We start from the raw sequence: 16,679 nt of genomic DNA, 5'->3' as shown, positions 1-16,679 counted from the left end.
TTCTGTTGCCTTTTCTAACCTAGCCTTGTTGGATACAGTGTCATTTCTGTTGTATTCTGTTTATCAAGGGAGTCCCAAAGGCCTACCCAATTTCAAGAGAAAGGGAAATAGACTGTACCTCCTGAAGGGGTTAGTGGCAAAGTTTGGAAGAGCATGCAGGACCAGAAATGGTGTTATTAGTCTCACTGGAATTTATGGTCTCTGATCGTCCCTGATGCCATTCATGCAGTTCTGGTGTGGATGGTGTCATCCCTTTGCAACCCTAGAGTCGAATGGAGGGAGGATTTTCTCCCTCTGTTATCTCAAGACAGAGTTGAGTGACTTAATTTTAGGTCCAGGTCAGCATTAGCAGAGTGGGGGATGGGCCAGAAACTTGCTGTCTGGACCTTACTTTTAGATTAGGAGGATGTCTGCTTGGTGTCTACATCTGTCTGCTGGACTCCTTGTGGGTGCAGGGTTTTTTATCCAGAATCCCTCTTACGTCCCCCCCATTTTGGAAGCTGAGAGGCATATCTCATCTCATAGGCAGTTTTCCTTCCCCAGCCCTTAAGCTCTGTGGTCTCTGAGCTTCTGCAAAGAGAGGACCCCTGAGGAGGACTGACAAGTTCTTAACCATTTTTAGCCATGGTTTTGGTGAACTGTCTCTACTTCTTAAACATAGTCATATTTTAGATCATGTAAACATTATCTTGAAATGTCCTATGTAACAGAGATTTAAGAATTTGTCCCCAGTTCCAGTGAGCAATGATGCCAAACAGTCCAAGATTCTCCTAATGGATCCCTCTATTTTCCCATTAACATTTAGCATCCACTATAGGTTCAGGCTTTTTTCGGAACAGTAAAATGAAAGCTCTTGAAGAGGTATTGGACCATCCAAAAGATGGTGGAGGGATGATTAAAAGTTGATTTCATTTGATTACAGATTGGGACCTGTCCAGGTGCAGTGGCTCATGCCTGTAATCCCAGCAATTCGGGAGGCCAAGGCAGACAGATCGCTTGAGCCCTGGAGTTCAAGAGTAGCCTGGGCAACATGGCGGAAACTCCATCTCTACAAAAAAGTAGCCAGGTGAGGTGGCACATGCCTGTAGTCCCAGATACTCTGGAGGCTGAGGTGGGAGAGTCACCTGAGCTGGGGAGGTCGAGAGTGCAGTGAGTGGTGATTGTGCCACTGAACTCCAGCCTGGGTGACAGACTGAGACCCTATCTATAAAAAGAAAAAAGAATCTATTCTTTAGGATTTTTAAGTAAATACTTGTGTCATCTAGAGAGGAAGTTTTCTTCTTTGCCAGTATTTACAGCTTTCATTTATTCTGTTGCCTTATTGTAATTGCTAGGACTTGCATTACAATATTGTTTAGCAGTCATAGACAGACATAGATAGCCTTTCTTTTATCATAGGTGGATTGCATTTAATATTTCATCACTATATTATAGCTGGAGGTTTTCATTGACTAGCAAATTGAACAAGTTCTCATCTACTTCTAGCTTGCTGAGAGTTTTCATCATGAAGGGATATTATATTTTGGCCGATAATTTTTTTCTATACTAAAGTGATCATGTTTTATTCTCCTTTATTCAATTAATATGAATAAAATTGATTTTTAAAAATGTTAAGCAGAAAACAATGCCATTTAACATGGCATTGGCCCACATGGAATCCTGCCTCCCAACCAACCCAACTGCTTCTAGCTCAGCACTTCCTATTTCTTGTTTTTTTGTTGTTGTTAAATCTTGTATTAGTGGTTCATTTTGTAACCTTTTTCTTATTTCCAGATTAAATTTGCTACCATTTTCTTTTTTGTTTTTTTTTTTGGAGACAGAGTCTCGCTTTGTAACCCAGGCTAGAGTGCAGTGGCATGATCTTGGCTCACTGCAGCCTCCACCTCCTGGGTTCAAATGATTCTCCTATTTCAGCTTACTGAGTAGCTGGGACTACAGGCATGTGCCACCATGCCCAGCTAGTTTTTTGTATTTTAGTGGAGATGGGGTTTCACCATGTTGCCCAGGAAGGTCTTGAACTCCTGAGCTCAGGCAGTCCGCCTGACTGCCTCCCAAAGTGCTAGGATTACAGGTGTGAGCCACTGTCCCCGGCGTTTTTTTTTTCTTTTTTTTTTTTTGAGACGAAGTTTTGCTCTGTTGCCCAGGCTGCAGTGCAGTGGCATGATCTCGGCTCACTGCAACCTCCACCTCCCAGGTTCAAGTGATCCTCCCACCTCAGCCTCCCAAGTAACTGGGATTATAAGCATCCACTGCCATGCCCAGCTATTTTTTTTTTTTTTTTTTTTTTTTTTTGTATTTTTAGTAGAGACAGGGTTTCACCATATTGGCCAGTCTGGTCTCCCAACTCCCGACTTCAAGTGATCCACCAGCCTTGGCCTCCCAAAGTGCTGGGATTATAGGCATGAGCTGCTATGCCCAGCCAAATTTACTACCATTTTCTTAAGAATTTTTGCATGAGGTTTTTGGTCTGTCATTTCTTTTCTTGTAATATCTTTATCAGGTTTTGGTATTAGGGTAGTACTGGCCTAAAAAATATAAACTGTCCTGTCCTTCCCTATTTTCTGGAAAAGTCTGAAAGATTGGTATTATTTATTCCTTAAATTTCTGGTTGAATTATCTGGTAAAACCATCTAGGCCTGGAGATTTCTTTCCTTGATGTAATAAATTCAATTTCCTTTTTTTTTTTTTTTGAGACAGAGTCTCGCTTTGTCACCCAGGCTGGAGTGCAGTGGCACGATCTTGGCTCACTGCAAGCTCCACCTCTCCGGTTCACGCCATTCTCCTGCCACAGCCTCCCAAGTAGCTGGGACTACAGGCGCCCACCACCATGACCAGTTAATTTTTTTGTAGTTTTTAGTAGAGACGGGGTTTCACCATGTTAGCCAGGATGGTCTCCATCTCCTGTCCTGGTGATCCACCTGCCTCGGCCTCCCAAAGTGCTAGGATTACAGGCGTGAGCCACCATGCGTGGCCTCAATTTCCTTGATATATCTGTTTCATCTTGTGTGTTTTAGTAAGTTGTATTTTTTTAAAGGAATTTTGTCCATTTCATCTGAATTCTCAAATTTGTTGACATTAAGTTGTCTATAGTAATTCTTTTTTTTTTTTTTTTTTTTTTTGAGACGGAGTCTTGCTCTGCCACCCAGGCTGGAGTGCAGTGGCCGGATCTCAGCTCACTGCAAGCTCCGCCTCCCGGGTTTACGCCATTCTCCTGCCTCAGCCTCCCAAGTAGCTGGGACTACAGGTGCCCGCCTCGTCGCCCAGCTAGTTTTTTTGTATTTTTAAGTAGAGACAGGGTTTCACCGTATTAGCCAGGATGGTCTTGATCTCCTGACCTCGTGATCCGCCTGTCTCGGCCTCCCAAAGTGCTGGGATTACAGGCTTAAGCCACCGCGCCCGGCCTTTTTTTTTTTTTTTTTTTTTGAGACGGAGTCTTACTCTGTCACCAGGCTGGAGTACAGTGGCGTGATCTTGGCTCCCTGCAACCTCTGCCTCCCAGGTTCAAGCGATTCTCCTGCCTCAGCCTCCCGAGTAGCTGGGACTACAGGCGCACACCACCACACTCAGCTAATTTTTGTATTTTTAGTAGAGATGGGGTTTTACCATGCTGGCCAGGATGGTCTCAATCTCTTGACCTTGTGATCTGCCCACCTTGGCCTCCCAATAATAATTATATTGTTAGACTTCTAATATCTAATATGCTCCTTAGTGATAAGTTATCTTTCATTTCTGATATTAGTAATTTGTCTTTGCAGTTTTTTAGTTGATAATTCTACGTAAGTTTTTATCAACTTTTTTTTTTTTTTTTGAGACACAGTCTTGTTCTGTTGCCCAGTCTGGAGTGCGGTGGTGCTATCTCAGCTTACTGCAACCTCCACCTCCAAGGTTCAGGCGATTCTCATCCTTCAGCCTCCAGAGTAGCTGGGACTATAGGCGAATGCCACCATGCCTGGCTAATTTTTGTATTTTTAGTAGAGATGGGGTTTCACCATGTTGGCCAGACTGGTTTCAAACTTCTGACTTTAGATGATCCGCCCGCCTTGGCCTCCCAAAGTACTGGGATTACAGGCATGAGCCATCATGCCCACCCAAGGTTTTATCAATTTTGTTCCTTTTTTCAGAGAATTCACTTTTAGTTTGGCTAATTATATATCTATTTCAGGCCGGGCGCGGTGGCTCAAGCCTGTAATCCCAGCACTTTGGGAGGCCGAGGCGGGCGGATCACAAGGTCAGGAGATCAAGACCATCCTGGCTAACACAGTGAAACCCCGTCTCTACTAAAAAATACAAAAAACTAGCCGGGCGAGGTGGCGGGCGCCTGTAGTCCCAGCTACTCGGGAGGCTGAGGCAGGAGAATGGCGTGAACCCAGGAGGCGGAGCTTGCAGTGAGCTGAGATCTGGCCAGTGCACTCCAGCTTGGGTGACAGAGCGAGACTCCGTCTCAAAAAAAAAAAAAAAAAAAAAAAAAAAAAAAAAAAAAAAAAAAAAAAAAAAAAAAATATATCTATTTCATTTTTTTTCTCTCTCATCTTATTTCCTTTCTTCTGGGTATTGAGAGTTTACTTTGCTTTTTCTTTTCTACCCTTTTAAAGTAGAACCTGTAGTTATTTATTCTAGGCCTTCTCTTCTAATATAAGCATTTAAATCCAGAATCTCTACTTTGACTCCATTCCACAAATTTTCTTTTTATTTATTTAGATATTTACTTATTTATTTTTGAGGCAGGGTCTCACTCTGTCACCTGGGCTGGAGTGCAGTGGTGCGATCATGGCTCACTGCAACCTCGACTTCCCGGGCTCAAGCGATCCTCCTGCCTCAGCCTCCCACGTAGCTGAGACCACAGCACGTGATTGCATGCCATCGCATCCTGTTAATTTTTGTATTTTTTGTAGAGATGAGGTTTCACCCTGTTGCCTAGGCTGGTCTGAAACTCCTGAGCTCAGGTGATCCACCTGCCTTGGCTTCTCAAAGTGCTGGGATTATAGGTATGAGCCACCATGCCTAGCCCCACAAATTTTTATATGGTGCATTTTCACTATCAGTTAGTTCAAACTATTTTCTTTTTCCCATTGATTTCTTCTTTAACCTATGGATTATGTAGAAGTGTGTTTAATTTCCAAACATTTGTGTGTTTTCTAGGTACTTCATTGTCAGTGATTCCTAATTTCATTTCACCAAAGAACACATTGTGTACGATTTTCATCCTTTGAAATTCACGGATGCTTTTTTTATGGCCTAACATGTGATCTGTCTTGAATATACCATGTGCACTTGAAAAGCACATGTATTTTACAGTTGTTGGGTGCACTATTTTGCAAAATATTAATTTTATCAAGTTGGTTGCTAATCCATATATCTTCACTGATATTTTTTGTCTTTTTTTTTTTTTTTTTTTTTTTTTGCCAGCTGCTGAGATAGATGTTAAAAATCAAGGCCAGGACTACAGTAAGGCTGAAATCATTGAAGTGCTTGGAGCAGAACTGAAAGAGGTACTTACTAACTTTTAGGGTTGTATAAGTGCAGTGTTGTTTGAAGCTCTGTGTGCATTTCTGTAAAGACTGGTCTGGAAAACAGACCAGAGGAAAACATTTTCTTGCTTTTCTGCTCTGCTCTCACAGGAAAACAACAAACACAGTAAGAGTCAACACCAAAGACTTCAGTGACCCCCAGATATGTGGGGATTTCCCCTATCAGCAAGCAAGCAAGCAATCAGTTCTGCAGCAGACACCAACTGCGTATCCTCCAATTTAATTCTGACACTATCTGCCTGGAAATAGCATCAGATCCCTCAGGCTGAGGGCTCAGTCCCTAAGACTGCCATCTGTTCAGACACCAGTTGCAAGTCTGGGCCTCTAGAACTTCTGACCAACCGGGCTTCAAGTTGGCGTTCCCAGACATTTACAGTGGCTCATGGCTGGAGGATCCCTTGAGGCCAAGAGTTCAAGACCAGTCTGGGCAACGTGAGACCTGTCTCAAGAAAATAAAAAGTAAAATTAGCTGGGCATGGAGATACAAGTCTGTGTAGTCCTAGCTACTTGGGAGGCTGGGGTGAAAGGATCACTTGAGTCCAGGAATTCAAGGTTACAGTGAGCAGTGATCTGTGCCATTGCACTCCAGCCTGGGCAACAAAGCGTGATCCTGTCTTAAAAAAAAAAAAAGAAAAAAAAGATGGGGTTCTCACAACTTCCTTTTTGGGTTCAATTAATTTGCTGAAGTGGCTCACAGAACTCAAGGAAACACTTATGTTTGCTGGTTTAATATAAAGGATATTACAAAGTATATAGATGAAGAGATGCATTGGGCAAGGTATGGGGAAGGGACATATTGTTGGAAGCACAGAATAGGCAAGACTCCAGAGAAAGTTTCTCTTCTCTCCCCACTTCTTGCTGCCATTGTCTGTTAGGTTTGATCCACAATAGATGGATCTCATTCTCCTTTTCCATTTCCCTCATATTTGTCATGGCCCTTTTGAATCCTGCCATTCACTGTTCTGATTTTCACAGTGCTGCGGGTCATCAGTATGTTCCTGAGGTGGAAGAGCACTCACTTCAGACCAAGGATGACAGAGGTGTGGGGAGCAAACACTTAGAGGACAGGGCAGACCAAGTGAATGACAACTCTTTCCATCATACCCACCCTCAAATCATGAGGTACTTACCCACTTTTACCTTTGAATACAGGACTGTGGTTCGCCTATGCAAAGATGGCAGGAAGTGGATGCTAGGAGGGTAAAACAACGCTGTGAATCAAGCTCAAGAGATCTCCCTCGGAATTTCATTAAACTACTACCGGAGGTCATATACTAAACTAGTAATCCCTTAAGGCATAAGACATGTTAAAACCACTTTATTGAGCCATAATTCACATACAATTCACCCATTTAAAGTGTACAATTCAATGGATTTTTGTATATTCACAGAGTAATACATTCATCCTCACAATTGTATTTTATTTTGACACAGAGTCTTGCTCTTTCGCCCAGGCTGGAGTGCAGTCGGCTCACTGCAACTTCCTCCTCCTGGGTTCAAGTGATTATCCTGCCTCAGCCTCCCAAGTAGCTGGGATTACAGGCACACGCCACCACACCTGGCTAATTTTTGTATTTTTAGTAGAGAAAGGGTTTCACCATGTTGACAAGTCTGGTCTCAAACTCCTGGGCTCAAGCATCCCCACAATTTTAGATCGTATTTATCTCCCAAAGAAATCCAGCTCCCCTTTGCTATCACTTCCAAACCTCCATGCCCTCCAGCCCTAGGCAACTGTTAATGTGCTTTTTCTTGACAGATTTTCCTGTTCTGGACATTTCATATAAATGGAGTCATGCAGTATGTAAATCCTTCATGACTAGCTTCTTTAACTTACCATAATGTTTTGAAAGTTCATCCACGTAACGTGTATCATTATTACTTTCTTTTTATGACTGAATAATATTCTAAGATATGGAAAAGGTATGACATCTTGCTTACCCATTCATCAGCTGACGGATGTTTAGGATGTTTCCATTTTTCGGCTACTGTGAATAATGCTGCTGTGAAGATTCATGTGCCTGTTTTAGTGTGGAAATGTTTTCATTTCTGTCAGGTAGACCTGAGGAGTAGAATTGGAGATTATATGCTAACATGATGTTTAACCATTTCAGGAACTGCCAGATTGATTTTCACAGCAACTGGACCATTTTACATTCCCACTAGCAGGGTAAAAGAGTTTTTATTTCTCAACATCCTTGACAACACTTTAAAAAAATTATAGCCATCATAGTAGGTGTAAAGTATTCATAGTATCTCATTACTGTTTTGTTGTGCATTTCCCTAATGGTTAAGAAGGTCATGGGATTTTTTTTTTTTTCCCTGAGATGGAGTCTTGCTCTGACACCCAGGCTGGAGTGCAGTGGCGTGATCTTGGCTCACTGCAACCTCCACCTCCTGGGTTCAAGTGATTCTCCTGCCTCAGCCTCCTGAGTAGCTGGGATTACAGGCGCTTGCCACCACGCCTGGCTAATTTTTGTATTTTTAGTAGAGACGGGGTTTTACCATGTTGGCCAGGCTGGTCTCAAACTCCTGACCTCAAGTGATCCACCTGCCTCGGCCTCCCAAAGTGTTGGGATTACAGGCGTGAGCCACCACGCCCAGCCGGTCATGGGATTTTATTATACTTTTATGCATGATAGGAGTAAACAGAATCTGCAAACTCCTCTTTTTCCTTAACATAGAAACCGTATACATATTTATGTCTTCTAGAAAAACAGAGATGAGTTTAAGCATTATCAGGGCAGTGAATTATGACATAAACAACAGGATTTAGGATTACTATTGAAATATGAGGTCTTAAAGACTCCTTTGTACAAATAATACAAATAAGCAAATTATAGACAGGAAAATAGCTCAGGATGATCAGAGTTATCTCTCTACTGACCAGGAGAGTAACGCTGATATTCACTGAGTGTTCTCAATTCAATAGTTTATTATATCAGGTTCTTTTAAATGGATTTTATGACACAGAGTGGTGTCTTTTCCCCTGTAGCTCCATAGGGAGAACACATCTCCTCCATATTTTTAAAAGATTCCTTTTTACTACTATTAGGTGGGTCTGCATCCTTAAGAATTTTACTTGTTTGCATGATGACAAAACAGGACTGAAAAGCTCAATACATATTATAAGGAAATGGAAAATGGAGTCAACAATTTTTGAAGGTAAATGTAATAAAGAGCATATAATGTTTTATAGTCATAATGGGATTTTGTGTTCCACACTGGACACTCCTGTCTTTGCCTGCCCTTTGTCACCTCTTCTGCCTCATGATCCACAGTTGGAACCCCTTAAATAATCAATGTGGCAAGTAAATCAAGGAACAGTACATACGTAGCTTAGAAGATGTAAGCATAAATGTTAAGATGTTGCTTAGAGATCCATAGTTACTGAGCCAGCTAGGAATGAGCTGTGTGGTGATGTTAAGTATCGTTAACCATCACATTCAGTCCTGGAGGTGGCCAGACACCAGAGTCTCCTCATTACCTTCCATCCCACCAAAATCCAGCCTCCCAACGTTGCCACTGCTGAGGAGTATGGAAAGGAGTCATGAGCTAATCACTTAGAAAAATTCATAGTAATCTCTTTTGTATGCATAGTGCCTTACGGTTTACAAAGCAATTTTCCAGCTTTTATTTCAGTTTTGTGAGAAACAGGTAGAAAGACACTAATTTATTGACTACACTGACACTGAATATACTTTGTCTCATTTCATAAAAACTTACTCCCTCCATTTACAGATGAGATGGGTAGAGCAGAAATGCCTGTCTTCATTTTTCATCAGAAGAGAATGAGGCTCAGTAACATTAGGGATATACACAACTAAAAACAGTGCAGGTGGGGATTGTAGCTAGATCTGTCTGAGCACAGAGCTCTGGAACACTGACTGCCCTGCAGCTCAGTTACTCCACATGAGGATAAATCTGGGGTGCTCTGCTGGTCAAGAGGCAGCTCATTTCTATATCAAACTTCGCAAAAACTTCCCACTCATCCATGAGCCCCTGTAAACCTTTAAACTGGAAGTAATGGGAGGGCAGGGAGTGGAAACTGATAGGCCTGAGTCTTTAATTCTTTCCTTCTCGTTTAATATTGGGTTTGTTGTTTCTCTCCACCACAAACTCAGAGAGGCAAGGACCATGCACTTTGTTCACAGCAACCTGATTGACTTACGTGCTGTTCTGGTCAGACTTCATCTTCCAAGAGCTGTCACCAGGCCTCCCCTTAGTTCAATGACCCATCTCCTTCTTCACTTTCTTTTTCATCAGGCTTATACTTGCTGCTTCTTTTATGCTTTGACTTTTATGAGATCAATTAAGTGTTCTTTATTCTCCTTTCCCCTGCACTGGATTAAAAATAAGATATTGTATTGCTTTATTATTGGAAGTTACTCTTAACCTTGCATCTTTGACTTAATGACTAATTGGTATCTCCTTCTTGAGCAATAAAAAAGACCTTAGAATGCTTTAGGTTCTTTCTCTTTCTCTCTTTCTTTCTTTCTTCTTTTTTGAGACAGAGTCTCCCTCTGTCACCCAGGGTGGAGTGCAGTGGGGCGATCTCAGTTCACTGCAACCTCCACCTCCTGGGTTCAAATGATTCTCTTGCCTTAGCCTCCTGAGTAGCTGGGATGACAGGTGCGTGCTACCACACCCGGATTTTTTTTTTTTTTTTTTTTTGAGACGGAGTTTCACTTTTGGTGCCCAAGCTGGAGTACAGTGGCACGATCTCGGCTCACTGCAATCTCCGCCTCCTGGGTTCAAGTGATTATCCTTCCTCAGCCTCCTGAGTAGCTGGGATTACAGGTGCACGCCACCACACCTGGCTAATTTTGTGTTATTAGTAGAGACAGGGTTTCACCATGTTGGCCAGGCTGGTCTCAAACTCCTGACCTCAGGTGATCCATCCACCTCAGCCTCCCAAAGTGCTGGGATTACAGGCGTAAGCCTCCACACCTGGCCTACCTGGCTGTTTTTTGTATTTTTAGTGAAGATGGGGTTTCAGCATGTTGGCCAGGCTGGTCTCCAACTCCTGACCTCAAGTGATCTGCCCATCTTAGCCTCCCAAAGTGCTGGGATTACAGGTGTGAACTACCGCATCCCACCTCTTTCTATTTTTGTCTGGTGCTTTTGATCTAATTTGTTTTGAAATTCCATAAAAAGTAATCATCATTACTTGGTAAACAGAATCCCCAACATACTCACCAATTTCCTTGCTCATCATTTAAAATTTTATCTCATTCTGTCTTTTGAGTTTTTCTTTTTGCTGATTCAAATCCTTTAGAAATTCTTCCAGTGAGTCTATGAAAAACACCTTTGTCTGAAAATGTCTTTATTTTGCCCTACTCTTAATTGCTACTTTTCCTCTATCACTTCGAAGGTATTATTCTCCTGTCTTCTGACATCTGTGTGCAATCATCTTTCCTTTTAGGTAGCATGTCTTTTCTGTTTTTCTTTTCTTTCCTTGCCTCCCTTCTTTTCAAGATTTCTGTTCTGCATTATCACTGTGATGTGTCTAGGTGTTAGATCAGCTTTCATTATCCTACTTGACACTCATTTTGATTCCTCATCTTAAAATTGACTTTATGGAAAGTTCTTTTTTTTTTTTTTCTTTTTTATTTTTTTGAGACGGAGTCTTGCTCTGTCACCCGGGCTGGAGTGCAGTGGCCAGATCTCAGCTCACTGCAAGCTCCGCCTCCCGGGTTTACGCCATTCTCCTGCCTCAGCCTCCCGTGTAGGTGGGACTACAGGCGCCCGCCACCTCGCCTGGCTAGTTTTTTTGTATTTTTAGTAGAGACGGGGTTTCACCGTGTTAGCCAGGATGGTCTCGATCTCCTGACCTCGTGATCCGCCCGTCTCGGCCTCCCAAAGTGCTGGGATTACAGGCTTGAGCCACCGCGCCCGGCCTGGAAAGTTCTAAAACACTTTTTCTTCTGATGCTCCTCCTCCTTTTTCTCCATTTATGACATTCATTAGATGTGTCTTGGGGCCCTTTTATTTTCTTCCATGTCTCTTAGTTTCTCATCTGTCTTTCACTTTTTATCTCTGTGCTGCATTATAGGTAATCTCTTCAGATATATCTTTAAGTTCATTAATTTTGAGCTGTGCTTGTTATGTTCTCTATACTTAAGATCTTTTTTATTTCTAGAAATTCTCTTTGGTTATTTTTTAAATCTATTGATTCTTTTTAGGTATTGTGCTTTCATTCTGAGTTTTTTCCATTTAAAACATTTAATATTCTTTCATATTGTCATATAATATGCAGTTCTTTTTTTTTTTTTTTTTTTTTTTTTTTTTTTTTTTTGAGACGGAGTCTCGCTGTGTCACCCAAGCTGGAGTGCTGTGGCCGGATCTCAGCTCACTGCAAGCTCCGCCTCCCGGGTTCCCGCCATTCTCCTGCCTCAGCCTGCCGGGTAGCTGGGACTACAGGCGCCGCCACCTCGCCCGGCTAGTTTTTTGTAGTTTTTAGTAGAGACGGGGTTTCACCGTGTTAGCCAGGATGGTCTCGATCTCCTGACCTCGTGATCCGCCCGTCTCGGCCTCCCAAAGTGCTGGGATTACAGGCTTGAGCCACCGCGCCCGGCCTAATATGCAGTTCTTAATAGATGCTAACTTTATTATTTATTTAGTCTGCTGACCCGCCTGTGATGGTTATTTCCTTGTTGTTTGTAATTTTTGAGCTCATCTCGGTGGGGCACAGGTATGCTTTGTTTTTGTTTTTAAGGGTTTTTCATGTGCCCTGGATTGAGAGTGTTCAAAACCATGTTACATTTACTTTTGGCTGAGTTGCAGGGGTTTCAGTGGAGCTGAAGCTGGTTCTGTATGTAGGGATTTTTACTTCTTAAAAATTAAAATTTTAGGCCGCGTTTCGTGGCACATGCCTGAAATCTCAGCACTTTGGGAGGCCAAGGTGGGAGGATTTCTTGAGCCCAGGAGTTCAAGACCAGCCTACACAACAAAGTGAGACCCTGTCTCTAAATTTTTTTTTTTTAATTAGTTGGCCATAGTGGTGCCTACCTGTAGTCCCAGCTACTTGGGAAGCTGAGACAGGACAATCACTTGATACTAGTAGTGAGTCATGATCATGCCACTGGACTCCAGTCTGGATGAACTCCAGTCTGGGTGACAGAGTAAGACCCTGTCTCAAAAAAAAAAAAAAATTAGATACAGACTTTCTGTTTTTCTATTTCATCTTGAGTCAAGAGTTTTGAGAAGCTGTGCTTTTAAAGCAATGGATGAATTTCATCTAAGATGTCAAAGCTATTGGCATAAAATTGGTCATAATTATTGGCCTATCATTTTACTGTCTGTTAGATCTGTAGTGGCATCTTCATTTTTATTCCTGACATGGGTAATTTGTGTTTTCTTTTATTAATTATGCTTACTAGGAATTTATCAATTTTTTAAATACCTTCAAATAAACAACTTTTTGTTTTGTTCATTTTCTTAATGGTCTGCTTTCTATTTCTACTTAATTGATTTATGCCCATCTTTATTTCTTTTTTTCGACTTTGGGTTTAGCATATAGCATGTTTGTTATTCTTTTTCCAGTTTCTTTAAGCCTTTCTTCATTTTTAAAAGTTGTGGCAAAGTATACATGTAACATAAAATTTACCATCTTAACTATTTTTGAGTGTACAGCTCAGTAGCATTAAGTATATTCCCATTTTTGTACAACCAATATCCACAACTTTTTCATCCTGTAAATGTGAAACTACATCCATCAAATAATAACTACCCTTTTCCCCCTGCCTCCAGCCCCTGGCAACCACCAAAGAAACCTACAGACTCTCTCATTATAGCGTTAATAGCCAAAAAGTGGGAGACCAGTCATTATCTTTTTGATTGGCTTGTTAGAATAATATCCTCATGGTTCAGCTACATTGTAGCATATGTCAAAATTTCCTTCCAAGGCTGAATAATACTACATTGTATGTGTATGCCACATATATTAGTCTGTTTTATGCTGCTAAAGGAATACCTGAGGCTGGGTAATTTATAAAGAAAAATGGTTTATTTACCTTATGGTTCTACAAGCTGTACAAGAAGCATAGTGCCAGCATCTGCTTCTGGTGAGGCCTCAGGAAGCTTATAAAAATGGCAGAGGGCAAAGGGAGCGCTAGCATGTCACATGACAAGAGGGAACAAAAGGGAGAGGGAGGAGGTGCCAGGCTCTTTTAAACAACTAGCTATAGGGTGAACTCATATCCAAGGGGAGGACACCAAGCCATTCATGAGATCCACCCCTATAATCCAACACCTCCCACTAGGCGCCACCTCCAACATTGGGGGTCACATGTCCACATCAGATTTTGAGGGAACAAATATCCAAATCATATTATCACATTTTGTTTATCCACTCATCCACTGATGGACATGTGGGTTGTACCTATTTCTTGGCTATTGTGAATAATGCTGCTATGAATTTCTTTTTTTAATTTAAGTACTTAACATTCCTCTCAACACTGCTTTAGCTGTATCCTTCCAATTTTGACATGCTGTCAAATTTCATAGTTCAAAATATTTTCCCCTTATTTATTCAGTGATCTGCAGATTTAGAAGTGTGTTATTTAATTTCCATGTATTGAGGGATTGTATAGGTTTCTTTTTTTTTTTTTTCTTGAGACAGAGTCTCGCTCTGTTGCCCAGGCTGGAGTGCAGTGGCTCGATCTCGGCTCACTGCAAGCTCCGCCTCCCGGGTTCACGTCATTCTCCTGCCTCAGCCTCCCAAGTAGCTGGGACTACAGGCGCCTGCCACCACGCCCGGCTAATTTTTTGTATTATTTCAGTAGAGACGGGGTTTCACCGTGTTAGCCAGGATGGTCTTGATCTCCTGACCTCATGATCCGCCCACCTCAGCCTCCCAAAGTGCTGGGATTACAGGCGTGAGCCACCGCACCCGGCCAGTATAGGTTTCTTATTACTGGTTTCTAACGCACATTCCCTGTAACGTGGCAATCTTTTGAAGTTTATTGTGACTTATGGTCCAGCCTATGGTCTATCGTGGGGATTGTTCATGTACATGAAAAGAATGTACAATTTTTCAATTGTGGGTATAGTGTTCTGTAAACCAACAATTAGGTCATGTTGACTGGTTTGGTTCGCATCTTCTGTACAGTTGTCCCTTGCTATCCACAGGGAACTGGTTCCAGGACACCCTGTGGATACCAAAACCTGCAGGTGCTCAAATTTGTTACATAAAATGGTGTACAATTTGCATATAACCTATGCACATCCTTCTGTATACTTTAAACCATCTCTAGATTTTTTATAATACCTAATACAATGTAAATGCTATAGAAACGTTATACTGTATTTTAAAATTTGTATTTTTACTGTCTTTTTTTTCTGAGTATTTGTGCATTGCCATTGGTTGAATGTGCATATATGAAGAGCTGATTATATATACTAAGTTTCTTGCCTACAAATGCTATCAATTACTGAGATATAATTGTGGATTTCCAATTATGCTTGTGGATCTGTTTATTTCTTTTGTTCTGTTAGTTTTTGCTTCATGAAATTTAACACTCTCATTATAGGTTCATACCAGTGTACATATTCCTGATGAACACATACAGCCATGTGCCAGGTAACAATATTTTAGTCAATGATGGATACATACAATGGTGGTCCCATAAATTACAGTGGAGCTGAAAAATTCCTATCACTTGTGGACGTTGTCGTGCAACATATCACTCAGGTGTTTGTGGTGAGGCTGGTGTAAATAAACCTACTGTGCTTCCAGTTGTATAAAAGTATAGTACATGCAATTATGTATAGTATGTAATAGGTGATAATAATAATAAATGATTACGTTACTAGTCTATGTATTTATTGTACTATTAGTATTATTATTTTAGACTGTACTCCATCCTTCTACTTATTTAAAAAAAAAAAAAGGTAACTGTAAAACAGCTTCAGGTGGCCAGGCGTGGTGGCTCACACCTGTAATCCCAGCACTTTGGGAGGCGGAGGCTGGTGGATCATGAGGTCAGGAGATTGAGACCTTCCTGGCTAACACAGTAAAACCCTGTCTCTACTAAAAATACAAAAAATTAGTCAGGTGTGGTTGGGCGCCTGTAGTCCCAGCTACTTGGGAGGTTGAGGCAGGAGAATGCTGTGAACCTGGGAGGCGGAGGTGAGATTATGCCACTGCACCCCAGCCTTGGCAACAGAGCTAGACTCTGTCTCAAACAAACAAACAAAAAACCTGCCTCAGGCAAATCCTTCAGGAGGTATCCAGAAGAAGGCATTGTTTTCATAGGAGTTGACAGCTCCATGCATATTATTAACCCTGAAGACCGACATTTCAGTGGGACAAGATGTGGAGGTAAAAGACAGTGATACTGATACTCTGGACCCTGTGTAGGCCCAGGCTAAAGTGTGTGTGTCTTTGTTTTTAACAAGAAAGTTTAAAAAGTAACAAACATTTTTAAAATAAAAAATTTTTTAAATAGAAAAAAGCCTATAGAGTAAGGACATAAATATTTTTGTGTTTCTATATAATGTGTCTAAGTGAAGTGTTATTACAATTCAGAAAGATAAAAAATAGTAAGTTTATAATGTAAAAATATCACAGGAAGCTAAGGTTAATTTATTATTGAAGAAAACTTTAAAAAATAAATTTAGTGAAGCCTAAGTGTACTGCTTGTAAAGTCTACAGTAGTATACAGTAATGTCCTAGTCCTTAGCATACTCACACAACTCATTCAGTGACGCATCCAGAGCTTCAGTCCTGCAAGCTCCATTCATGGCAAATATCTTGTACACGTGTGCCATTTTTTAATAATTTATGTAGTATTTTTACTGTACCTTTTCTATGTTTAGATACACAAATACCACTGTGTTATAAATGCTTACAGCATTCAATACAGTAATATGCTATACAGGTTTGTAGCCTAGGAGCAATACGCTATACCATATAACCTAGGTATGTAGTAGGCTACCCCATTTCTGTTTGTTAGTGTACTCTACGATGCTTGCATGATGCAATCACCTAATGACACATTTCTCAGAATGTATCCCTGTAGTTAAGTGACAAATGTATATGCAAATTCCTAATGACCTGCTCTTTTATGATTGTTACCTATCTCCTGCAATATACATTGTTTTGAGGGCTATTATCTGATATTACTATAGCCATGCCAACTTTCTTATACT

General features: G+C 41.2%; 1 protein-coding gene and 1 long non-coding RNA gene across 3 annotated transcripts in view; one reads left to right on the top strand and one right to left on the bottom strand.

Annotated features, from left to right (window-relative positions):
• ZNF382 (zinc finger protein 382) overlaps nt 1-16,679 on the bottom strand; it is a 58,078-nt gene that overhangs the window by 34,996 nt on the left and 6,403 nt on the right. The window contains exons 3-6 of one of the 2 annotated variants that reach the window (XR_750380.2): nt 9,697-9,868; nt 7,467-7,587; nt 6,659-6,720; nt 6,229-6,526 (exon numbers count right to left, since the gene is read on the bottom strand). Coding sequence is in view for 1 of the 2 variants with exons in the window: in XM_030942940.1 (XP_030798800.1) it covers nt 6,659-6,720; nt 7,467-7,474 (70 nt within the window). In the remaining variant the exon portion in view is untranslated. Of the gene's footprint in view, nt 1-6,228; nt 6,527-6,658; nt 6,721-7,466; nt 7,588-9,696; nt 9,869-16,679 lie in introns of those variants that run through there. The other variant, XM_030942940.1, reaches the window with a different exon arrangement.
• On the top strand, nt 1,012-5,999 carry LOC115900832. Its single transcript, XR_004060481.1, has 3 exons — nt 1,012-1,066; nt 5,407-5,489; nt 5,619-5,999. It is a non-coding gene; the product is annotated as an uncharacterized LOC115900832 (long non-coding RNA).

This window comes from Rhinopithecus roxellana, chromosome 12 (assembly GCF_007565055.1).
Source record: "Rhinopithecus roxellana isolate Shanxi Qingling chromosome 12, ASM756505v1, whole genome shotgun sequence".
NCBI lineage: Eukaryota > Metazoa > Chordata > Mammalia > Primates > Cercopithecidae > Rhinopithecus > Rhinopithecus roxellana.
This window is presented reverse-complemented; position numbering and strand designations above follow the sequence as displayed.